At 44.6% G+C, this 26,207-nt stretch overlaps 1 protein-coding gene across 4 annotated transcripts in view; it reads right to left on the bottom strand.

The window, feature by feature from the left end:
- The window catches only part of tjp1b (tight junction protein 1b), a 77,662-nt gene that overhangs the window by 24,591 nt on the left and 26,864 nt on the right, over positions 1–26,207 (bottom strand). For all 4 annotated transcript variants that reach the window (XM_083654569.1, XM_083654571.1, XM_083654570.1 and 1 more), the window contains exons 2-5: positions 4,576–4,632; positions 1,279–1,403; positions 1,058–1,160; positions 412–721 (exon numbers count right to left, since the gene is read on the bottom strand). In XM_083654569.1, coding sequence (XP_083510695.1) covers positions 412–721; positions 1,058–1,160; positions 1,279–1,403; positions 4,576–4,623 — 586 coding nt within the window. In that variant the 5' untranslated portion in view covers positions 4,624–4,632. The remainder of the gene's footprint in view (positions 1–411; positions 722–1,057; positions 1,161–1,278; positions 1,404–4,575; positions 4,633–26,207) is intronic.

Raw genomic sequence — 26,207 nt, forward strand, 5'->3', positions numbered from 1 at the left:
AAGAGATCACATAGGCAAGAGATCTGATATAGAGAAGGAAAAGTAAGGGGCCCAGGACTGAGCCCTGGGGGACACCAGTGGTAAGAGGGCAGGATCTGGAGACGGACCCTCTCCATAAGACCTGGTATGAGCGGTTCGAGAGATAGGAAGCAAACCAGGAGAGTGCAGAACCTGAAAGTTACTGATCAAAGACAATTAACGGCTATTTACTTTAATTCACTTCTTATTCTAACTTGGATTTTTGTGTCTGGTAAGTGTGTTTACTCTGACAGTTAACCAAGCATGATTTGGAGGTCTTATTCTCATCAAAAAATCTAGCTGTCTAGTAATAATCTGGTAAATAATTAAAGTGGAAGCTGACATTTGGGATTTACCAGCCACTCCTCATTTCCCCGACTTTGTGAGCCTCACCTTCATTTTTGCGGGACTTGACGAGGGTGACTTTGGCGGGGCGTGGTGGGGGGAGGTTGTGCAAGCGACGTGGGGAGAGACTCCTCTCCCGCGAGCCACTGCGTTCCCGCTCCCGGTCCCTTCGCCCGCTGCCCCGGCCGCTGCGCCTGCCCATGGCCCCGCCTACGCCACTGTAGGCGCCGCTGCGGGCGCTCCGGGTCTCGTATATCTCCTCATCATAGCTGTCCTCCTCCTCGTCATGCTCAGACATGGTTTCCCTCTCCCCAAGACGGCCCATGGGGACGTGCACCTTCCTCTTTCGTCTGATTGTCTGGACGGAGAAATTAGATCAACATGACAACTTCTCAGACAAGTTTAGACGACTCAATCATATTCCCTCCTGCATCAAACACTGACTCAATCATAATCCCTCCATCAAATGCTTTTCTCTGACGAGTCAGTTTTCACATAACATATACATGTGTCATGGCAGGATATATACTATGCTGCCCACTTCTGACCTGTTTTGGCTTTGACTTGAAGCAAGGTAGTTCCTGACTTTGGTTTCAGTTGTAACAAGTTGACCATACATACTAACCATACCAGTCAGAAAAACGGTGAAGAAAATGCATAGTGTGGTGGTGTTGGTGCTGCTGATGACACTCACAATTTTGGCGTTTTTGCCACTCTTGCGAAGCTGCTGGACTGCGTATGCGTGCTCCACATTGTCCATGGAGACAGCATTGACCATAACCACTCTGTCATTCTCCCTAGAGAAAGGAAGCACAGAGAACAGACATGTTGGACTCCCTCTGGAGCAGGTACAGTCATTAAATACTACTAACTACCGGTAGCAGTCCTACTGGGCTCTATGGAGCAAGATCTTACTGCAGTAGGCCTTCGGCGGGGCCTCCCTTAAGCACATCTGAGATGACAATGGAGGTCTCGCCACTCTGAAAATGAGGGTTATCCCGACCTCCTGAGATGGCGATCCCGAAGCCAAACCCTGGTGCCTGCACACAGAAACATCAGTTAGGACCCTGGTGCCTGCACACAGAAACATCAGTTAGGACCCTGGTGCCTGCACACAGAAACATCAGTTAGGCCACTGATCATCTCGCCATCTTTGTAGAAACAAACATCAGCAGTAATGAAGTTACTAAATGATGATGCAGAATAAAAAGGTGTAGACGGACAAGGCCAGACGGCGCTGAGTCTAGGGATGAAACAATAAGCGGTTTTAATGATAACTGTGATAACATTCCTTGATAGCCGTGATAAAATTCCTTACAATAACCATTACAAACATGGTAAATACTAGGGATGGGCATTTCTAGCAAAAACACTATTCGAAATTCGCTGGCCAAAGTCGACTTTTAATCGAAATTCGAAATTCGAAATTCGAAAAAAAAAAAAATTAAAATTAAAATGTAAAAAAAAAAAGATTGTGAGTGAAATGTTGCATTGTCTCCCCTGATTCTAAGTCTAAGGCTTTATTAATTAATAGAAAAAGCTTCTGCTGTGGATTTTTAGCTCAAACAAGCATTGCACCACTGAAGTAAAGAACATGTTACATGACATTGACATTTTCGAAAATAAAAACAGTTTTGACAATCATGAGTGGTTCATTAAATATTTAGTAGGCTCAGGTCTGAGTGCCAAAGGGGTGCCAAAGTCACCCCCTCTCCCTCTTCATGGGATTTCATCCGCCATTCATTTTTCCATAAACCTTGCTTAAAATGCTTATAAAAATTGTTTTACTTGCTCAAACCAAGCGATTTGACTATACTTAGAATCAGGGGAGAGACAATGCGACATTTCACTCACACAAAAAAAAAAAAAAAAAAACATTTTTATTTTTATTTTCGAATTTCGACTTTCAATAATAAAAGTCGACCTTGATAATAACAACGATTATTCGAAAATTCGATGCCCATTCCTAGTAAATACTTAGCCTAGGTTTACCCAGGCTAGTAAATACTCTCCATCCTCAACCAAAGTTGGCAACCATCTCCCAGATGCTGACTTGGAGAAATCATTTCAGTGAGTATCAATAATTCTTTGGTCCGAGTTTTCAATATAAATCTTGGTGAAATGATTTCTATGACCGTGTTAGTATTTTTTGAACATTTTCAGCACATTTGAATAATACCGTGATAATACTGATAACGGTGATAATTTTTATCACTATAAATCGTGATATCAAATTTTCACATCATTTCATCTCTAGCTGAGTCAGCACAACATCCTAACCTGCTTGGAATTTGTCATCCAAACCACACATTGTTTTTGGATTGTGTGTTAATTTACAATTTACAAATTGTATATTTTTGTTAACAATTAAAGGAATACTCTGCCCCTTTTCAACCAGCTTTGTATCATTAGAACATCAGTAGTATATCAGAAAACTGTAAACGGTTTTGAAGTCTGTCATTTAATTTGACAGGTATTGAGTGTTAAAGTGTGGACCAGTGACATCACTGGTCCACACTAACTCAAATTAATAACCCATTAACTCATAATCAACTCTCAATAACTGTCAAACTAGATGAGTGATGAATAGTTTGACAGTTATTGAGAGTTGATTTGAGTTAATGAGTTATTAATTTGAGTAGTGTGTAAGGTGTAGTGTGTAGTAGTGTGTAGGGTGTAGTGTGTAAGGTGTAGTGTGTAGTAGTGTGTAAGGTGTAGTGTGTAGTAGTGTGTAAGGTGTAGTGTGTAGTAGTGTGTAGTAGTGTGTAAGGTGTAGTGTGTGTAGTGTGTAGTAGTGTGTAAGGTGTAGTGTGTAGTAGTGTGTAGTAGTGTGTAAGGTGTAGTGTGTGTAGTGTGTAGTAGTGTGTAAGGTGTAGTGTGTGTAGTAGTGTGTAAGGTGTAGTGTGTGTAGTGTGTAGTAGTGTGTAAGGTGTAGTGTGTAGTAGTGTGTAAGGTGTAGTGTGTGTAGTAGTGTGTAAGGTGTAGTGTGTGTAGTGTGTAGTAGTGTGTAAGGTGTAGTGTGTAAGGTGTAGTGTGTAGTAGTGTGTAAGGTGTAGTGTGTAGTAGTGTGTAAGGTGTAGTGTGTGTAGTGTGTAGTAGTGTGTAAGGTGTAGTGTGTAGTAGTGTGTAAGGTGTAGTGTGTAGTAGTGTGTAAGGTGTAGTGTGTAGTAGTGTGTAGTAGTGTGTAAGGTGTAGTGTGTGTAGTGTGTAGTAGTGTGTAAGGTGTAGTGTGTAGTAGTGTGTAAGGTGTAGTGTGTAGTAGTGTGTAAGGTGTAGTGTGTAGTAGTGTGTAAGGTTTAGTGTGTAGTAGTGTGTAAGGTGTAGTGTGTGTAGTGTGTAGTAGTGTGTAAGGTGTAGTGTGTAGTAGTGTGTAAGGTGTAGTGTGTAGTAGTGTGTGTAAGGTGTAGTGTGTAGTAGTGTGTAAGGTGTAGTGTGTAGTAGTGTGTAGTAGTGTGTAAGGTGTAGTGTGTGTAGTGTGTAGTAGTGTGTACGGTGTAGTGTGTAGTAGTGTGTAAGGTTTAGTGTGTAGTAGTGTGTAAGGTGTAGTGTGTGTAGTGTGTAGTAGTGTGTAAGGTGTAGTGTGTAGTAGTGTGTAAGGTGTAGTGTGTAGTAGTGTGTGTAAGGTGTAGTGTGTAGTAGTGTGTAAGGTGTAGTGTGTAGTAGTGTGTAGTAGTGTGTAAGGTGTAGTGTGTGTAGTGTGTAGTAGTGTGTACGGTGTAGTGTGTAGTAGTGTGTAAGGTGTAGTGTGTAGTAGTGTGTAAGGTGTAGTGTGTAGTAGTGTGTAAGGTGTAGTGTGTAGTAGTGTGTAAGGTGTAGTGTGTAGTAGTGTGTAAGGTGTAGTGTGTAGTAGTGTGTAGTAGTGTGTAAGGTGTAGTGTGTGTAGTGTGTAGTAGTGTGTAAGGTGTAGTGTGTAGTAGTGTGTAAGGTGTAGTGTGTAGTAGTGTGTAAGGTGTAGTGTGTGTAGTGTGCCAGCTTCTCTTGTGTATCAGCAGAGACAATAGGATGCAGCATGTGTATGCGGTGCCAGGTTACTGTGTGTGGGCTGTTAGGATTCTACAGCCAACAACCTAGAAGACAACCATGCAGAAGGAAAGATTTGTGACACTTCCTTCGTCTCCTCCGTTCTCCCTGCAAGGGACAGACACAGACATATTGGGCCGGGTTTCAACAAAGATGGAAAGTGTAGAAAGTGTGAGATAGGTAGATGCTCACCCTGTGTAGTGTTACTGTGTGCTGTTCCCAAATGACAGTCTCCTCCATTGCTGCGCTCTGGAAGACAGAGAGACACAAAAGCACCACTCAGTTACACCAGAAGACCACAGCACCAGGCTTAGACGTATGCGGCTAGGAACAGGATGTTTCTTCGACGTGCAAAGTAGTTAGCTAGCAGAAACGCCTAAAATGTTGTGCACAAATGTTAAATACTGCAACATAAGGAAGACAACTTTGCTAGTGTTACGGATGTTGCGCTAGACAAGAGGGCGTCTGTCGTTCCCCCTCTCAAACCAATTAGTCTTGTCCCTGTAAGTATGACAGAAGCCATACAACATTTCTAAAGCTTTCTCTTACAGTTAATCAAGTTGGTGTGCATTCATTCATTGTCAGGTTCAACAGCCCCAAATTCATCTGGAAGCTTTTCTGCACTCAAGATGGCAAACAGTCACAGACCATGTGAGAATAACCACTTGAATTGCACAGATGACGACGAGTGCGCAAATGTTTCGGCGTTCAAGCTGGCTTGTTCTTGAAATAGATATACGTAGAATTGACACCACCAGATGAACAACTTTAACCTGAGTTCTTCAACTCTGTTGGACACGTGTGCAGAACGGTGCATCATGTGCTCATCATTATCATCTCTTTCAAATGGGAAAATGCAGTGTTTTATCTGCACAATTTAATTGCCTTTATCATGAGTAACCTGCTTGCAGGCACCTACGCACAGCGGGCTCCCCATCTCTTTCTGGATGCTGTAGATTGTCATTATGTTAAGTTGAGAAAAAGGCAAGTGAAAACAAAAGCTTTGGACGGGTGTCTTTTCTTATATATATAGAACAGCCATGTGAGGGATGGAGGCTTTCTCTATTTGCATCACTTCTGCACTGCAGTAGGGATGGGGCCCATCCGATCCAATATCCGTATCGGGTGCCGATATGGCACTAATTCACGGATCGGATCGGATCGGATTTTTTTTTTTTGCAATTCCAGCGCACAGCTGGCCGTAATTTGTATAATAATGTATAATAGTATCCTTCTTTGCCTTGTATATTTTCTTAATTTTGTCTGCTTTTTGCAAGGTATATTTAAAAAAAAAACTTTAATTGGCCAAATCTTTGCCTATACTGTATATTCAAGAAAAATATTGGTATCGGCAGATATCCAAATTCAGGTATCGGAATCGGATCGGAAGTGAAAAAAGTGGATGGGTGCATCCCTACACTGCAGGAGAGGGAGATCAGGAATATGCTGCTGAGCCACGTCCCAAAGCTGCTGCTGAGCCAACTCAGTACGGCCGGAGCAACAGCACACATAGAACACATAGAACACATAGAACACATAGAACACATAGAACACTTCAATTAGAAAGAGTGAGACCGTTAAGAACGTCAAAAACACATTTTGAAAACACAAAGCGATTGGAGAGGGGTCCATTTCCACGTCATTCCCTCTAGTAAGTAAGCAGTACGAGCTTCTAGTGACTGGAGAGAGACGGAGTCCCAAGCCCAGTTTTCTGATGTCACTGGAGTTATTTCTCACACTCACACACACACACACACACACACACACACACACACACACACACACACACACACACACACACACACACACACACAGGAAGTTGAGTGAAAGTGAACTTCTAACATGTAGGTGTCAGAGGAGAGGTGGTGGATCCACAGTGTGTGGCTGTGTGTTTACAGTGCCTTGAATACAATGATCACATTGTGTTCTGCTGCATTGTCTGTCTGTCTGTGAAAGTGAGGCACATCCTCACATTAACAACAGTCAATGAGACATGAGAGAAGAAGACAGGACAGAGGAGGCCCACGCCTTGCTTCAGATGTTAAGTCAGTGCTGTCCTCTCTCTCCAGGCCCACACCTTCAGATGTTAAGTCAGTGCTGTCCTCTCTCTCCAGGCCCTATAGAGGAGGCCCACGCCTTGCTTCAGATGTTAAGTCAGTGCTGTCCTCTCTCTCCAGGCCCACACCTTCAGATGTTAAGTCAGTGCTGTCCTCTCTCTCCAGGCCCTATAGAGGAGGCCCACGCCTTGCTTCAGATGTTAAGTCAGTGCTGTCCTCTCTCTCCAGGCCCACACCTTCAGATGTTAAGTCAGTGCTGTCCTCTCTCTCCAGGCCCTATAGAGGAGGCCCACGCCTTGCTTCAGATGTTAAGTCAGTGCTGTCCTCTCTCTCTCTCCAGGCCCACCACACCTTCAGATGTTAAGTCAGTGCTGTCCTCTCTCTCTCTCCAGGCCCACCACACCTTCAGATGTTAAGTCAGTGCTGTCCTCTCTCTCTCTCCAGGCCCACCACACCTTCAGATGTTAAGTCAGTGCTGTCCTCTCTCTCTCTCCAGGCCCACACCTTCAGATGTTAAGTCAGTGCTGTCCTCTCTCTCTCTCCAGGCCCACACCTTCAGATGTTAAGTCAGTGCTGTCCTCTCTCTCTCTCCAGGCCCACACCTTCAGATGTTAAGTCAGTGCTGTCCTCTCTCTCTCTCCAGGCCCACCACACCTTCAGATGTTAAGTCAGTGCTGTCCTCTCTCTCTCTCCAGGCCCACCACACCTTCAGATGTTAAGTCAGTGCTGTCCTCTCTCTCTCTCCAGGCCCACCACACCTTCAGATGTTAAGTCAGTGCTGTCCTCTCTCTCTCTCCAGGCCCTCTATACATTTCCCCCTTGTGCCATTTCACCTCCCCCACAATCCCAATATGCATCAGGCACTCAATGACAGTGTGTAAAACACTCTATGGGGCGTATGGGGGTATGTATGGGGCGTATGGGGGTATGTATGGGGCGTATGGGGGTATGTATGGGGCGTATGGGGGTAGGGATGCAGCGGTTTCCGGTTTGAAGGTATACCGCGGTTTGAAAAAGCCACGGTATCAAAACCACTAAATTTTGCCGTCATACCTTCTCCACGGTATCAGCTGTTTCCCTGAGAGAAAGTGCCCAGGTCCCTTGCAGAGACAGAGTGCAGTTACGCGGCCCCTCCCCCCTGCTGCATGTGTGTGTAGAGCAATCAGTAGCTGGCAGACCGCAGCTATCATCATCAAGGAGTCATCATTGTTGTGTGAGTGGCGTGCCGCGTGACAATGGCTGCCAGAGAGGTGAAGAACCCCCCGAACTTTTTCCCCAGTCAAAAAAGGACAAAATCGGTAGTGTGGGACTATTTTGGTTATCAGAAAAACGGATGGCCAGGGCTTACAGGAGGAAGGACAGCCAACATGCAAGACATGCAGGCGAAGAGTGGCTGCACTAGGAGGCAATAGCCTACCTCAAACATGATAGCCCATCAACACCAGCCGTCCTCATTTGCAAAATTCAAGGTACTTAACGTTGTCTTGCTTCATCATACATCACATCGGACATAACGCTAAACCATTTCCACCGGCAGGTTTGAGGAGTAGCTAACATTAACGTAAGATAAACACTCATGACTCATCATAGGCTATCGTTAACATGGCTAATTAGCATCAGCTGACTAACGTTAACGTAACGTTACTTCTTGACTGAGTGATCACGTCTTGTGTAGGCCAGGCTGGCCAGCGCCTCGTTATCAAAAACATATTGAACTGAAGAGAAGTAACGTTCAATAATGTAGAAACTAAGACTCCTCCAACCTGCCAGTGAATTGAGGCACAAACAGTGTGTGTGTGTGTGTGTGAGAGAGGGGGAAAAGACAAGCGCTCAGCACAGGGGCAGAGGCTAATGTGTGAGAGGGGTGTGTGTGAGTGGGTGTGTGCCATCAACGTGAAACAATCATTTGTGTCCAGTGCAGTCAGTGTCCATCCGATTTTTACAAAAGATAAGCATCTATTTGATATTATGTGTTTTAGTTTTACATAAAATTAGATTAAATAAATCGTCATTTATGATAAGTAAGAATGGTACTGTTATATATCCAAGCACACACACATTCGCAACAGTTAACTGTCATTACAGATGTAGGTTACATTAACATGTATTTTTTCTTTTTTTAGGCTAGCAGTAGTACTGGCACCAGCGGAGGGGTATCCACATCAACAGCTGCAGAGACCAGCCAACAATTCAACATGCATTTGCCTATGCACCCAAATCCAAACATGCCAAATAATTAAATTATGCTGTGGCATACTTCATTGCCAAATATATTTTTGTCATCATGGTCCCCATTCAACTATCATTTTGTTCATGGTAAAAAAAAAAATGTTTTTTTTGTGCCATATTTGACAAGAATACATAAAGGTCCGCGATACCGTGATACCGTGAAACCGTGGTTATTTTCTCCAAGGTTATCATACCGTCAAAAAATCATACCGCTGCATCTCTATATGGGGGTATGTATGGGGCATATGGGGGTATGTATGGGGCGTATGGGGGTATGTATGGGGCGTATGGGGGTATGTATGGGGCGTATGGGGGTATGTATGGGGCGTATGTATGGGGCGTAGGTATTACAAGCCATATTTCAGCACCTTATGCAGTAAGCCCTATTTGTCATGTAAATTGATCTGGGGTGTGTGACCTTAATGTATGTGAGCTGAGTCATTACTGTGCTCCTCCACCACACGCAGCAGCCAGCAGGCAGCTAGCACCATGCAACGCCAATGTTCTTCCGCTCATTTCTTTGACACTAACTTCCAGCGCTTACGACCACCTAGGCAGAAAAGCCATTGGACAGAATGAGCTCATGTTGCGGCGCATTAACGCATAGTGAAATATGGGGGGGAGGGGGGGAGGTGAATCTTTCATTTAAAGCAGGTTCCAGTGCTTGGACCTTTAGCTTGACACCCTGCTGGCAGCTGCAGAAGCCATTCACCACTGCCCCTCAGAGCATCTAGTAGGTTAAACTGCCCCTCAGAGCATCTAGTAGGTTAAACTGCCCCTCAGAACATCTATTAGGTTAAGTGCCGTCAGTCCACTTTGATGTTGAACCGTGGTTCTGCTGACTTAGCCCTCCAACAATCCTGGTTGAGCCGCGGCACAACCACAGCCTGGTAAACCAGCCGGTCACATGACCTCAGCCTGGTAAACCAGCCGGTCAGGTGAACAGCCTGGTAACAGCCTGGTAAACCAGCCGGTCAGGTGAACAGCCTGGTAACTAGGGCTGTGGCGATTCACTTATCTCCCGATTCGATACTATCACGATTCTTGGGTGCCGATTCGATTTATATTGCGATTCTTAAGTATTGCGATTCTACGATTATTGCGATTCGATATTACGATTTATTGCGATTTTTGTTTATTTTTTTCTTTTCTTTTTTCAGTTTGTTTGCTTTTTTACACTAGATTAGAACATGGGAAAAGTTGAATCATACACTAGAGACTGTATATTATATATCATGAGTAGGGCTGGGCGATATAGTTAAAAACAGGGGCGGACTGGGATCATAATTCAGGCCGGGCATTAGATACCAAGCAGGCCAGGCCGATATGGGCCAACGCGCGTGAAATTTGGGCCGTTTGAAGCCAGATTTGGGCCGTTTGAAGTCCAATTTTACAATGAGATGCACCCACTTTAACCCTGAAGTGTAATTATTACTTCAGACTAACTAATAAAGTAATAAAACCACTAGTAAACCAGTAGGCGGCGCCTGGCCTGCTGTTCAGTGAGTGGCCTGACTGCAAGCACCCAATTTTTTTTTTTTTTTTTTTTTTTTTTTTTAATTTGCGATTATCGATTCTGGAATAAAAGATCGATCCAAAAAATCGTGACATTAAAAATCGCGATACTTAGGTGAATCGATTTTTTCCCCCACCCCTACTGGTAACAGCCTGGTAAACCAGCCGGTCACGTCAACTCACATTTCATTTCGCTCTACCAGAGCGTCTGGCCTCAAGCCCTGGGAGGGTGTTTGCAGAAACTGCAAAGCTAAGTGTAGTAGCCAATCAGCGACCCGCCTCATTGACATCGTACCCGCCCGGCCAATCAGGAACGCTGCTGGCAAAACAGTAATGGCTGCCTCCGTGCCTGTCCACCTCGAGCAGTAACGTCAACGTTCGACAAGTTTAAACAGCCATAAAGCGCCAATATTGCAGAAATAGACTCAATAACAACAATTAAGCGAGTACAGGAGTATGCAGCAACAGTGGAGTTTTTGCGGCGGAAAAGATGTTTTCGCGGCGGAAAAGATGATTTTGCCGTTCTCCCGAGTGGATTTGGATTTGACTGGATCCAACGCTGATTGGCTGAAGGAGTTGTCTGTCAAGGCAAGTAGACCCGCCCAACTTCTGCCCACTGCAAACACTGTGTGAAAGCTGGAGGCCAGACGGTCTGGTAGAAGGAAATTAAATGTCAGTTCACGTGACCGGCTGGTTTACCAGACTAACCTGATGTGACCGGCTGGTTTACCAGACTAACCTGACGTGACCGGCTGGTTTACCAGGCTAACCTGACGTGACCGGCTGGTTTACCAGACTAACCTGACGTGACCGGCTGGTTTACCAGACTAACCTGACGTGACCGGCTGGTTTACCAGACTAACCTGACGTGACCGGCTGGTTTACCAGGCTAACCTGACGTGACCGGCTGGTTTACCAGGCTAACCTGACGTGACCGGCTGGTTTACCAGACTAACCTGACGTGACCGGCTGGTTTACCAGACTAACCTGACGTGACCGGCTGGTTTACCAGACTAACCTGACGTGACCGGCTGGTTTACCAGACTAACCTGACGTGACCGGCTGGTTTACCAGACTAACCTGACGTGACCGGCTGGTTTACCAGACTAACCTGACGTGACCGGCTGGTTTACCAGGCTAACCTGACGTGACCGGCTGGTTTACCAGGCTAACCTGACGTGACCGGCTGGTTTACCAGACTAACCTGACGTGACCGGCTGGTTTACCAGGCTAACCTGACGTGACCGGCTGGTTTACCAGGCTAACCTGACGTGACCGGCTGGTTTACCAGGCTAACCTGACGTGACCGGCTGGTTTACCAGGCTAACCTGACGTGACCGGCTGGTTTACCAGACTAACCTGACGTGACCGGCTGGTTTACCAGGCTAACCTGACGTGACCGGCTGGTTTACCAGACTAACCTGACGTGACCGGCTGGTTTACCAGGCTAACCTGACGTGACCGGCTGGTTTACCAGACTAACCTGACGTGACCGGCTGGTTTACCAGGCTAACCTGACGTGACCGGCTGGTTTACCAGACTAACCTGACGTGACCGGCTGGTTTACCAGACTAACCTGACGTGACCGGCTGGTTTACCAGGCTAACCTGACGTGACCGGCTGGTTTACCAGACTAACCTGACGTGACCGGCTGGTTTACCAGACTAACCTGACGTGACCGGCTGGTTTACCAGACTAACCTGACGTGACCGGCTGGTTTACCAGGCTAACCTGACGTGACCGGCTGGTTTACCAGACTAACCTGACGTGACCGGCTGGTTTACCAGACTAACCTGACGTGACCGGCTGGTTTACCAGGCTAACCTGACGTGACCGGCTGGTTTACCAGACTAACCTGACGTGACCGGCTGGTTTACCAGGCTAACCTGACGTGACCGGCTGGTTTACCAGACTAACCTGACGTGACCGGCTGGTTTACCAGACTAACCTGACGTGACCGGCTGGTTTACCAGGCTAACCTGACGTGACCGGCTGGTTTACCAGACTAACCTGACGTGACCGGCTGGTTTACCAGACTAACCTGACGTGACCGGCTGGTTTACCAGACTAACCTGACGTGACCGGCTGGTTTACCAGACTAACCTGACGTGACCGGCTGGTTTACCAGACGTGACCGGCTGGTTTACCAGGCTAACCTGACGTGACCGGCTGGTTTACCTGACTAACCTGACGTGACCGGCTGGTTTACCAGGCTAACCTGACGTGACCGGCTGGTTTACCAGGCTAACCTGACGTGACCGGCTGGTTTACCTGACTAACCTGACGTGACCGGCTGGTTTACCAGACTAACCTGACGTGACCGGCTGGTTTACCAGACTAACCTGACGTGACCGGCTGGTTTACCAGACTAACCTGACGCGACCGGCTGGTTTACCAGGCTAACCTGACGTGACCGGCTGGTTTACCAGGCTAACCTGACGTGACCGGCTGGTTTACCAGACTAACCTGACGTGACCGGCTGGTTTACCAGACGTGACCGGCTGGTTTACCAGGCTAACCTGACGTGACCGGCTGGTTTACCAGGCTAACCTGACGTGACCGGCTGGTTTACCAGGCTAACCTGACGTGACCGGCTGGTTTACCAGGCTAACCTGACGTGACCGGCTGGTTTACCAGACTACCACAACCATGGAATGATTATTAATATTAGATTATATGTACCTATATCAAAATGACTACCTCCAAATTGTGAATTAATTAAATTAAATACCCACTCTCACCAAGTAAGAGGCTGAGCAAACCCACAGAAATGATTATTTAGCCTACTCACTTTGGCTCCACGGCCGTTCTGTTTATTGTTCTCCCACCCAGGGTTCTTCCTACAACACATCGTCCCAACGTGTCTGACTGTCTGACTGTCGGACCCCGTCGGCCAAGTGCCATAGCGTTAGCTAGCGTCTGTCTGGGAATATGACCGTCTGAATGAAACGCCACAAGTGGCCCCAGAGGTTCTTGGTTCAGCAGCAACAGTCAGAAAGAACCTCCAGCAGCTTAGAGGTTCTTGGTTCAGCAGCAACAGTCAGAAAGAACCTCCAGCAGCTTAGAGGTTCTTGGTTCAGCAGCAACAGTCAGAAAGCCCTCCAGCAGCTTAGAGGTTCTTGGTTCAGCAGCAACAGTCAGAAAGAACCTCCAGCAGCTTAGAGGTTCTTGGTTCAGCAGCAACAGTCAGAAAGCCCTCCAGCAGCTTAGAGGTTCTTGGTTCAGCAGCAACAGTCAGAAAGAACCTCCAGCAGCTAGGAGGAACAAAAGTTTGAACAAGGGGGAGCTCCTTCTGGCCTTTTACAGTGAATAAACCACACTGAGAAAAAAAGACTTCTGAATATGAACAAGATCGCTGGAAACAGAGGCAAGAATTCTGGCTGAACAAGGTTGTCCTTCGAGGAGGATTTTTATGCGTCTTGCAATTGATCGGCAAGGTGAAAATGCTGATGCAAAGAACGCTGCAACATTTAGTCTGAATTTATAGAAGTTTTATCGCTGAACGCAAAAGCCAATAAAAGAGGCACTCGTTTCCAGATGACACTACCGTACTTCTTTCACAAGTTCTTTATGGCCATTTTACGCAGCAATAACACACAAACAAATACTGGGCCCAATGATGCGATCAGGTGTTGAGCAATGTGGTTTGCTTGTCTGGAAGATGTAAAGATGAAGAACTAAAATAATGCCTACAGTGAGTGCACACTCTAAAAATGCTTAAAACCGTGTAAAATCCAAAATCCAAAAAGGTGTAAAAAGAATTACACAATTGGTAAAGAAAATGGCAAAACAGATTAAACAGGGCCCTGCAGTGTGCGTCACACACACACACACACACACACACACACTTCAGTTTGAAGGGATGTAATTTTGCTTTCTCCTCCTGCAGAGCTTGTTGCTCTGGTAACGGTGGGGGAACAGAACAGTGTGGTGTTGTTCAAGTGGCCTGACATTTTCAGGCCATGTCTGAAGGTTCCACTCAAGTGTGTGATGTAAACACACACACACACACACACACACACACAACTGAATTAAGAAACAAACGCTATATTTTTTTCCATTTGAGATGAGTGTCACTTACGGTAATTGTTGGCGCATGTAGGTGTATACTTTGCAATTTGTAAGCTAACATTCACTTCAAACATACACAGCAGCATAGACAGCATGTTATCACCTCTTAAATGACTACTCTTTGTAGGATTCAATGACACTGAAAGCAGCGTAGGAAATTCGGTGGGGGCAAGGGCAAAAAAATGCCACAAGAAATCTCAGAATGCCCCCTAAACACTGTGATTATTTTAATAATTTTATTTTCATTTAATTTTCATTTCTGTAATGTGATGGACCCGGTCCCTCATTAAAAAAACTAAGGAGCTCCAACTGTTACTGAAGAAAGCAAGCCAAATCCTTGAACAGACTGGAAATTTTATCTCATTAGATAAAACAGAATGATGTTGACAAAAAAAAATCCTTTGGGGACATCATTTGCAGTTGAACAAAGGTAATAAATCACAATATATTTCAATATCGGAATACTCAATATATCGCAATACTAGCATATCGCAATAGCGCAATACTATCGTATCATGATAATATCGTATCGTGGGGCATTTGTGTTTCCTACCCCTATAGCATATAGTCCCGAAACCAAGCCAGCGGTTAGACTAACTGCTTCATCTAGAGCCCGAAATAACTAAATGTAAGAGAATGTAAGAGAAAGAAAGACAGAAAAAGAAAGTAGCGTTCCACCAGAAGAACTGTGGCCCTGAAGACTGCAGTGCTCTCGTGCACCGTGTGTTGTCAGTGGTGTCGGCATCCAGTAATTGATGACTCTTTGTGGCACTGTTGTGTGTAATGCCCTTTCTGGCCACAAACAAGCGGTGCCAACAGGAGCTCAATGCCACAAGCCAGAGCCAGGGCTGGCAGCCACTGCCCCGTGGAGCCCCACCATGGCGGGTGGGTCATGCTTGGGGGATTACAAGCAGCCAACTTGGGAGCAACCGATTTGGGAGGCAGCACTACAACACAGATGGACCACACAGCTGAGGGGAAAAGGGAAAGCTGCGGTCAAAATGGTCTGCGTTTACTTAATACACAAACCAGACTGAAAACATGATTTGTATAAAACTATAGGCCAATTGTGGTTTATCTGTTCCTCTATCTACCAAGTGTTTCAAGCTGTTTATGTCTGATCAAAATAAATGAGACATTTTTGCCGAGGCTAGAGGTCACATCTATTCGAGTCAGGAGTTTAGAGCTAGAGGTACAGTAGGCTAAGCCAGTGAAACGTCTCCAGACACAAATATTTGTGTGGCCCGTTGGTCCAGTCTGAAGCAAATGCAATGGGATGCCAGTAAATGTTGGCTGTTGTTGGCAAGTTTGTCTAACAGCCACTTTGGCAGGTTACCAGTCTTTTGGAAGTTCTTTTCAATTGTTCAAATCAGTTTGGCAGGTGAAATACTGGAAGGGGCCGATCCATGGGGTTTTTTTCGGCTTCACATCTCTGCCTCCCTCTTCGCTTCCTTGTCTCTTTACTGCAATATCACAACAACAGAAGATGGCAAACCCCTAATCCCCCTGAAAATGTGAATTTCATAACAGCTATAGCCAACGGCATAGCTTTATTACAGAATGATGCATTAATCCATTAATACACTGTGATAGAAAATGTGGACAAAAATAATGACAGCATCTCCATCTTGCCTGGGAGAGAAACAACCTTAATATACAATGAGTCATCATCAGACTCATCACAACACTCACCCATGAAGAGAGGGGGGGGGGGAGGGACACGGTGTTTAATTTTTATCTTCACTTTGTAATATCATTCAAATGAAGGCGTTCAGTCTCACTGACTTGCTATTCAGCAGCAGAAGAAATATTATTTCATCTTAATAGGGAACTGAGGCAATTTGGCGGGTGTTTAATCCTCCGATTAAGATCCTATATTTGATGCTGTAGTGTGGTTTAGGGGTGAGGCAGAAGAGCCTTATTCAATTTTGACCGCTGTGGGACACCGAGTAGCTAAAAATAGATCACATTAATTCTGCCGTTGTGATGCTGCAACAGAGTGATTTAAGGGAAACTCGGGAGTATGAACGCTGGAGAGAGAACGCTTAATAACCTACCGTTATATTAAATGCCATGAAAGCACTACTGAAACAAATGATGCAATACAACAAAGACAATGCATTCACTCTCTATAGTGCCCTCCTGTTGGCTTCTGTATGGTCTGAAGCAAACACAGGGAGATACTTTCCAGAGGCAGAGTTGTGACAATGTGGCTATTCAAACAATGTTTCCAAGGGAGGATGTTCTCACTTTAGCAGGTTCCTTGAAATCCATGCTGGGTTAGACTGTCACACATACAGAGCGCTGCCAAATCAGATGAAAATTAGATAATTTAGAGAGCAGACTCAGTGGTTCCCACACCGGGGTACACGTACCCCTAGGGGTACGTGGATGTACTACAGGGGCTACTTGAGAGAAAGGGAGAAATGGAAAAATTGTATAAAATCATGAAAATAAATGAAATGTTGATCTGCTCGGGTGGCACGGGACGAATCTGCGCGACATCATCATAATAACAACGAATCCCCCAGAAATGCGGAAGCCCCGCAGCAGTTAACTAGTATGAGTTGTGCCAAACACACGTTAATATCTCAAACACTATACATGACATCGCTTATATTTTGACATTCTGAGTGAGAGCAGAAGTAGCTCAAGAGTTTTATGTATAATAATATATGCATGTCGTGTTAAAGTTGTGTGAACTGTTGCAGTTTTTAAAATGTACACCGCACAGCCGGGGCTAGAGTGAGCACTCAAGGCTGGCTCCATAGGGTCCCATTGCCATTTCCCCCGGAAACGCGGTTTGTTTACCAAAATGCTGCTGGGCTGATCCCTCGTACACTTTTCTCTGGCAGTTTTCTAAGCAAAATGTTGTAGTGGGGTAAAGGGGGCACTTCAGAAATCAAGGAAAGGGGGTACTGAACCGAAGCCAAACACTTTTGAGAGACCCACCGATATAGAGCAAAGTTTCTTCAGATACGAGATGAGTTTGAGTACGGTACTACATTTTAGCTTTGGCCAATACCTCTGTATTGGCCAAAGCTAAAATGTAGTACTCAAACCTATCAATCCGTGACCTATCAATGACTTTCCCTGAACGCCAGTAAAGACATCAACTTGTTCTTTGTGTGAAAAGGGCAGAAAATAAAGTCACAGAGTGCTATTGGATTTTAGTGAAGGGGAAGATTCACCACAACCCTATTTTAGCCCGGTATCAGCTCAAGATAACACGACCCTTAGTTCAGTGCATCCTTATTTGGCACCCAAAATGAGTTTCCACGCTCCAACTACAGGTGGGTCCCCCACATGGCAAGAGCAGCAATAAAGGTCAATGAGTCTGGGTCTTAGGTAGTAAAAGTGCCTATAAGGACTACAATATTTGGGTTGTGACACGGAGAAGTGGAGTTCTAAGTAGGGATGCACCGATATGAAAATTTTGGCCGATGCCGATATCCGATATTAACACATTCACTGCCAGCCGTTTTTTTTTTACTGTAGGTAGCTTCTGCCAGAGGGTTTTTTTGAGGATTCTGGCTCATTTTACAAGAGCCGAGGATTATTTTCTGCTTGGACTTTGTGAACACAAAGTTCACAAAAGTACTAATAGAATGTGTGCTTTCTCTGTCTAAAAGAGTTAGTTTGTAGAGTTAGTAGTTATGTAGATATTAGCCATTGAGTACAGCATGGTTTCAGCTTCTGAGACTGAAAGCTGAGATAATCGCAGTTTTGTGAAATTCAATCAAACAGGCAGAACAGTCACTTTAACCATTTATTTTTGGCATCAGTGAGATATCAGACATCTAAACAATATAGTTCTGAACGCCCTCTCCTTCAAACTCCTCCCTCCGTGGGCGTGTCTGGTGGCTTTCAGCAGTGCGTTTGTCACAAGCAGTTTCTACTGCCTGTCTGAGCAGTGAGCAGCCTCCCTCCCTGGGAGTGTGGATGGGGCTCACTCGTTTCTTGGGTTTGAGAGCTTTGATGAAGCTTTGTGCGATTCTAGGCTTTATGCTGCGTGTTTCAAAGTGTTTTCCACCCAGTCTATTTTTGGAACCCCCCACCGTTGTGCGCCCGTGTGCGCCAGCGTGAAAGCGTTTTCGCCTACAGTATGAGAATGAGGCTCGTTCGTTTCTGGGTTTTCGGTTGAGAAACCCCAAGAAACGGGGTTTCTTTTGCGATTGTGGTCTTATTTATGCTGCGTGTTTCAAAGTGTGTTGCACCCATAATCTATTATGCAAATTTGCAATCCCGCACCGCCAGCAATCAGTGCGAAAGCGAAAGCGTTTTCGCCAATCCATTTTACAGTAGGAGAATGGTTTCATCGCGCGTTCCCCTGCAGTTTTGGCTCGACTTTTTCTAGAATGGAGTGCACTGTCGCCACTTAGTGGGTCGGTGGAATGGGTTGTACACGTTCGGTGGCTCCAATATTTTTATAGGAGACGTGGGGGGCGTTGATCAACGTCCCACCGTCAAAAATTTTTTTTTTTTTTTTTTGACGACTCAACTCGTCATTGGCAGTCAACCGTTGGATTTTTTTTGACGACTCAACTCGCCATTGGCAGTGAACGTGTTAACATTGCTGTTATGACCGATAACCGATATTTACCGATGTCGATATGATCTGAATAAAAACACATTTCTATGATAATAAAATTTTGTAGATAGTGAAAAACACATGTAAACACTGAATTTGAAAAAGTAATGCATTTCTTTATTTCAAAAACATTTGTAAAAGCCCATAAATCATAGATTTACTGCATTATTTCATCTCAATGTGAAGAATTTGGCTGATACCGATAACCGATATTAACATTGCAACATCGGACCGATACCCATATGTTAAAAAATGACTAACATCGGCCGATACCGATATGATTGCCGATATATCGTGCATCCCTAGTTCTAAGAGATCTGGATGTTGGGATCACTGTTAAAGCAAACCAGGGATGACGCTGACACAAAGACTAGCATGCCAAAGTAAACCACTGAATACATTGTTCACTAAATAACGACACATATTGTGTAAGTAAACCACTGAATACATTGTTCACTAAATAACCACACATATTGTGTAAGTAAACCACTGAATACATTGTTCACTAAATAACCACACATATTGTGTAAGTAAACCACTGAATACATTGTTCACTAAATAACCACACATATTGTGTAAGTAAACCACTGAATACATTGTTCACTAAATAACCACACATATTGTGTAAGTAAACCACTGAATACATTGTTCACTAAATAACAACACATATTGTGTAAGTAAACCACTGAATACATTGTTCACTAAATAACCACACATATTGTGTAAGTAAACCACTGAATACATTGTTCACTAAATAACCACACATATTGTGTAAGTAAACCACTGAATACATTGTTCACTAAATAACCACACATATTGTGTAAGTAAACCACTGAATACATTGTTCACTAAATAACCACACATATTGTGTAAGTAAACCACTGAATACATTGTTCACTAAATAACCACACATATTGTGTAAGTAAACCACTGAATACATTGTTCACTAAATAACCACACATATTGTGTAAGTAAACCACTGAATACATTGTTCACTAAATAACAACACATATTGTGTAAGTAAACCACTGAATACATTGTTCACTAAATAACCACACATATTGTGTAAGTAAACCACTGAATACATTGTTCACTAAATAACAACACATATTGTGTAAGTAAACCACTGAATACATTGTTCACTAAATAACAACACATATTGTGTAAGTAAACCACTGAATACATTGTTCACTAAATAACAACACATATTGTGTAAGTAAACCACTGAATACATTGTTCACTAAATAACCACACATATTGTGTAAGTAAACCACTGAATACATTGTTCACTAAATAACCACACATATTGTGTAAGTAAACCACTGAATACATTGTTCACTAAATAACAACACATATTGTGTAAGTAAACCACTGAATACATTGTTCACTAAATAACAACACATATTGTGTAAGTAAACCACTGAATACATTGTTCACTAAATAACAACACATATTGTGTAAGTAAACCACTGAATACATTGTTCACTAAATAACCACACATATTGTGTAAGTAAACCACTGAATACATTGTTCACTAAATAACCACACATATTGTGTAAGTAAACCACTGAATACATTGTTCACTAAATAACCACACATATTGTGTAAGTAAACCACTGAATACATTGTTCACTAAATAACCACACATATTGTGTAAGTAAACCACTGAATACCGTACATTGTTCACTAAATAACAACACATATTGTGTAAGTAAACCACTGAATACATTGTTCACTAAATAACCACACATATTGTGTAAGTAAACCACTGAATACATTGTTCACTAAATAACAACACATATTGTGTAAGTAAACCACTGAATACATTGTTCACTAAATAACAACACATATTGTGTAAGTAAACCACTGAATACATTGTTCACTAAATAACAACACATATTGTGTAAGTAAACCACTGAATACATTGTTCACTAAATAACCACACATATTGTGTAAGTAAACCACTGAATACATTGTTCACTAAATAACCACACATATTGTGTAAGTAAACCACTGAATACATTGTTCACTAAATAACCACACATATTGTGTAAGTAAACCACTGAATACATTGTTCACTAAATAACAACACATATTGTGTAAGTAAACCACTGAATACATTGTTCACTAAATAACAACACATATTGTGTAAGTAAACCACTGAATACATTGTTCACTAAATAACCACACATATTGTGTAAGTAAACCACTGAATACATTGTTCACTAAATAACCACACATATTGTGTAAGTTGCACTGCGGCCAAAGGCAGAGAAAGAAAACAGTGGGATCACACTCCACCTCGCTGGCTGTCAGTGAAGCAGAAAACAAGCAGAATAAGATGATTGATCAGTTCAGAAATGGAAAACGATGTGCTGGAGTCAGTGGGGGATTTGCTGACAACTGCTAAAAGTCCGGCTGCCTCAGAAAACATATGATTCAAATGCTGATGATGAGGGCCCCATGCTGTGGCATGAGAGAGGGGGGTCCCCGGAGAGGCGAGTGACCATTCTGCACACTGTGCACATACAACATGGTGACACTGTACTGACCATCCTGCACACTGTGCACATACAACATGGTGACACTGTACTGACCATCCTGCACACTGTGCACATACAACATGGTGACACTGTACTGACCATCCTGCACACTGTGCACATACAACATGGTGACACTGTACTGCACACTGTGCACATACAACATGGTGACACTGTACTGCACACTGTGCACATACAACATGGTGACACTGTACTGCACACTGTGCACATACAACATGGTGACACTGTACTGACCATCCTGCACACTGTGCACATACAACATGGTGACACTGTACTGCACACTGTGCACATACAACATGGTGACACTGTACTGCACACTGTGCACATACAACATGGTGACACTGTACTGCACACTGTGCACATACAACATGGTGACACTGTACTGACCATCCTGCACACTGTGCACATACAACATGGTGACACTGTACTGCACACTGTGCACATACAACATGGTGACACTGTACTGCACACTGTGCACATACAACATGGTGACACTGTACTGCACACTGTGCACATACAACATGGTGACACTGTACTGACCATCCTGCACACTGTGCACATACAACATGGTGACAGTGACACTGTACTGGAGGGGGGAGAGAGATGCAGCGATGCACCGATAAGAAGGTCAGTAGATGGAACCTATTAACTCCGACATAAAACTTAATCACCAACCATGAACGACACACACTTAACACTAATAGGCTAGAATGTAACAGACAAGACTTCCGCCACATTCCCTTCATCTCTGCTCTGTTGCATACATATCCAGAGAGGTGTGGAGGCGTGGTGGGGTACTTCCATCAGGTCATCCTGGTGATCACAGAGAGGAGACCCAGACAGCCGTTTAATTAGGTATATGCTATTTGCACCTGTATGTCAAATACGCCGAATTTAAAATGTTGAATCAAGTCTAAAGTATGCACACGACATGTGCACCTATGTGCAGTGAATATGCCACTGTCTCTGACTTGTCTTATCACTATACTGCCTTATTGCTTGTTGTGTCTCTTGTTGTTTTTGCACTCATATGCCCTGTTATATCTTGTGCTGTTATACTTAGCACAATAATTTCACACGTGATACTTGTACCATGGAGTGACAATAAAAATCTTGAATCTTGAAGCCCACCTCCAGCCACTCCTCAGGTCATCCTGGTGATCACAGAGAGGAGACCCAGACAAACCCACCTCCAGCCACTCCTCAGTAAATCCAGCAAGAGATTCAGCAGCATGACCGACCGCACCAATTAGGGCTGGGAGGGAATTGCCCCCACCTTCCTTTCCTTTCCTTTTTTTCTGGCTCTGAAACAACTGAAAACTACAAGCACAGGTGAGGGGTTATGAAACACACCCCGCGGTCACAGAAAAGCTATTTCAAAGCAGCTACACCAAAACGGCTCCTCTGCCCCACATGGGTCTGTGTCCTCTCCCAACATCTTTCTCACAATCTCTCCCTCCCTCCCTCCCTCCCTCCCTCCCTCCCTCCCTCTCTCCATCCCTCCCTCTCTCCCTCCCTCCCTCCCTCCATGCTCACGGGATCGAAGCAAATCCCCTCTGGCTTGGCAGCGATCTGTGTGGGATCTGCAGTTCCGCTACATCATGGGACTCCTCTCTACATCATGGGACTCCTCTCTACATCATGGACCTCTCTACATCATGGGACTCCTCTCTACATCATGGGGACTCCTCTCTACATCATGGGACTCCTCTCTACATCATGGGGACTCCTCTCTACATCATGGGACTCCTCTCTACATCATGGACCTCTCTACATCATGGGACTCCTCTCTACATCATGGGACTCCTCTCTACAGCATGGGGACTCCTCTCTACATCATGGGGACTCCTCTCTACAGCATGGGACTCCTCTCTACATCATGGGACTCCTCTCTACATCATGGACCTCTCTACATCATGGGACTCCTCTCTACATCATGGGGACTCCTCTCTACATCATGGGACTCCTCTCTACATCATGGGGACTCCTCTCTACAGCATGGGACTCCTCTCTACATCATGGGACTCCTCTCTACATCATGGACCTCTCTACATCATGGGACTCCTCTCTACATCATGGGACTCCTCTCTACATCATGGGACTCCTCTCTACATCATGGGACTCCTCTCTACATCATGGGACTCCTCTCTACATCATGGGACTCCTCTCTACATCATGGGACTCCTCTCTACAGCATGGGACTCCTCTCTACATCATGGGACTCGTCTCTACAGCATGGGACTCCTCTCTACATCATGGGGACTCCTCTCTACATCATGGGACTCCTCTCTACAGCATGGGACTCCTCTCTACAGCATGGGACTCCTCTCTACATCATGGGGACTCCTCTCTACATCATGGGACTCCTCTCTACATCATGGGGACTCCTCTCTACATCATGGGACTCCTCTCTACATCATGGGACTCCTCTCTACAGCATGGGACTCCTCTCTACATCATGGGACTCCTCTCTACATCATGGGACTCCTCTCTACATCATGGGACTCCTCTCTACATCATGGGACTCCTCTCTACATCATGGCACTCCTCTCTACATCATGGCACTCCTCTCTACATCATGGGACTCCTCTCTACATCATGGGACTCCTCTCTACAGCATGGGACTCCTCTCTACAGCATGGGACTCCTCTCTACATCATGGCACTCCTCTCTACATCATGGCACTCCTCTCTACATCATGGGACTCCTCTCTACATCATGGGACTCCTCTCTACATCATGGGGACTCCTCTCTACAGCATGGGACTCCTCTCTACATCATGGGGACTCCTCTCTACATCATGGGACTCCTCTCTACAGCATGGGACTCCTCTCTACATCATGGTGTTGGGCCAGACATATTGAAGGAACAGACATATTGAAGGAACATTGATATTGAATGAATAGTGATATTGAATGAACACTGATATTGAATGAATATTGATATTGAATGAACAACATGTTGAACGAACACTGACATTGAATGAAAGACATGTTGTTTGAATACTAGCTGGTCTGTGTGGAGACAGTGGGAGCACACAACCCCCACATACCTGGCCATTTGGCCAATTTGAATACCACACCCGTGATAAAAACCACAGGGAAGCGAGCCATTCCTTTGTTATCGAAGACTGACAAAGGGAGAGCCAACTCTGCTGTCTGTAAGTGAGATAAGGTGAACCAATCGGTGTGCCTAAACCACAGCAAAGACACGCCCTGCACCCCAAAACATATACAGGTTTGAAGCCTGAAAACTTCAGTTCTAAGTAGCTGCACGCTGCAACAGGATCATCTGTACCACAGGGAGAGAGGGACAAGGCCCCACTCCTCTGGACCCAAGAATAGCATAGCCACCACCAGGCTAGTGCTACCTGCCCAGAGCTAAGCTAGCTCTGAGATCCTCTCCTCTCCTCTTCCGAAGCCGGCATCGCCGCCTCCCAGCAGACCAAAGGCGCCTCAGCTTGGCCCGCAGAGACCGACCGTCTGTTCCTCCCTCACCCCTCCTCTTCGTCTGGACAGCGGACGCGCATCCAGACCACCGTCTCCTCCCGCTGGGAAAGAGACCCCTGCAAACCGAACTCAAACTCGTGCACAGAGTAAGGGACTGGCTCTAATTTTTCCCTTTATTAGTTCGGGCAGAAGTTAGGATTGATTAGCATAAGAAGAACTGTTGTTAATATTGATTTAGTATTGTGAATTGATTTAATACTGTGAACGGAATGGTATGACTTGGAGCTATTTGTGACTGTATAAATGTGCATGAAACTGTGAATCTCTGAATGCTATTTAAGACCACCTCCGATCCTGCGTGAGCAGATCTAGGCATTAAGACAAACGGCACAATTCGTCACTAGTTAAATGCCAGCGCACAGCTGTAGTGGTGAATTGTGTCTGTTTCCCCTGCACTACTTTCTCATCCACGTGCACGCTCACATGCACGTGCTCACACACACACACACACACACACACACACACCCTCACAGGGTCTTGTGGAGGCAGCCATGTTGTGATGCAACCAGTCTGCCCCCTCTAAGACCTGACCTGAGTCCCCACACACACACACACACGCGCACACACACACACACGCACTTCCATACCTACAGGTCAATGATTTGGAATGTGACTTAGTTATAGAAGAAATTCGTTGATTGTAATGCCCATATTCCTTTTTTATTTTACATAGAATAAATAGTGTCAGCTTTAATTGAATCCAACTGTTTCAGAGTGATTTTGTGGTATTGTGGTGAACCTCTGTTTAAGGATTTAGGACTTCACACTTCAGAGAGACTAACTGTGATTAAAGTTGGGTCCTGCGATCAAGCAGGTGGTGCCCCTAGGTTAATCCTTATCAAGGATTACATATTTGATATTTTAATAATTTTATGAAATATTAATAATTTTCGGATTATTAATATTTTATTTTACCCAACCAAATTTAATCCAAATAACGAGCACAACATTTGGAGCCCCGCCCGAGGTGTCTTTCAGGCAGAGTTTACCACAAGTATCACAATTTTGACTGAAACACTGAATTACCTAAATTGCATTGTGTAACCACCGAGCGCATGCCAAGCACTGAATGCTAGTAAACCTCCCAAAACAGCTTCCAGCCAGAACGAGCGGAGCCAGACAGAGCTACCACCGCTCAGACTGACACAGATTCAAACTGACACAGACGATCTAACACAGTTCAATCGTTTTGATTTAAGAACCCCTTATTTCAAGCTTGCATAACGACTAACTCCTAACATTAGGCAACTACAGTTGAATTAAAACCTGCTTATATTTAAAATTCAACCAT

The sequence above is a fragment of the Poromitra crassiceps genome (assembly GCF_964638095.1).
Source record: "Poromitra crassiceps genome assembly, chromosome: 18".
Classification (NCBI taxonomy): Eukaryota; Metazoa; Chordata; class Actinopteri; order Beryciformes; family Melamphaidae; genus Poromitra; species Poromitra crassiceps.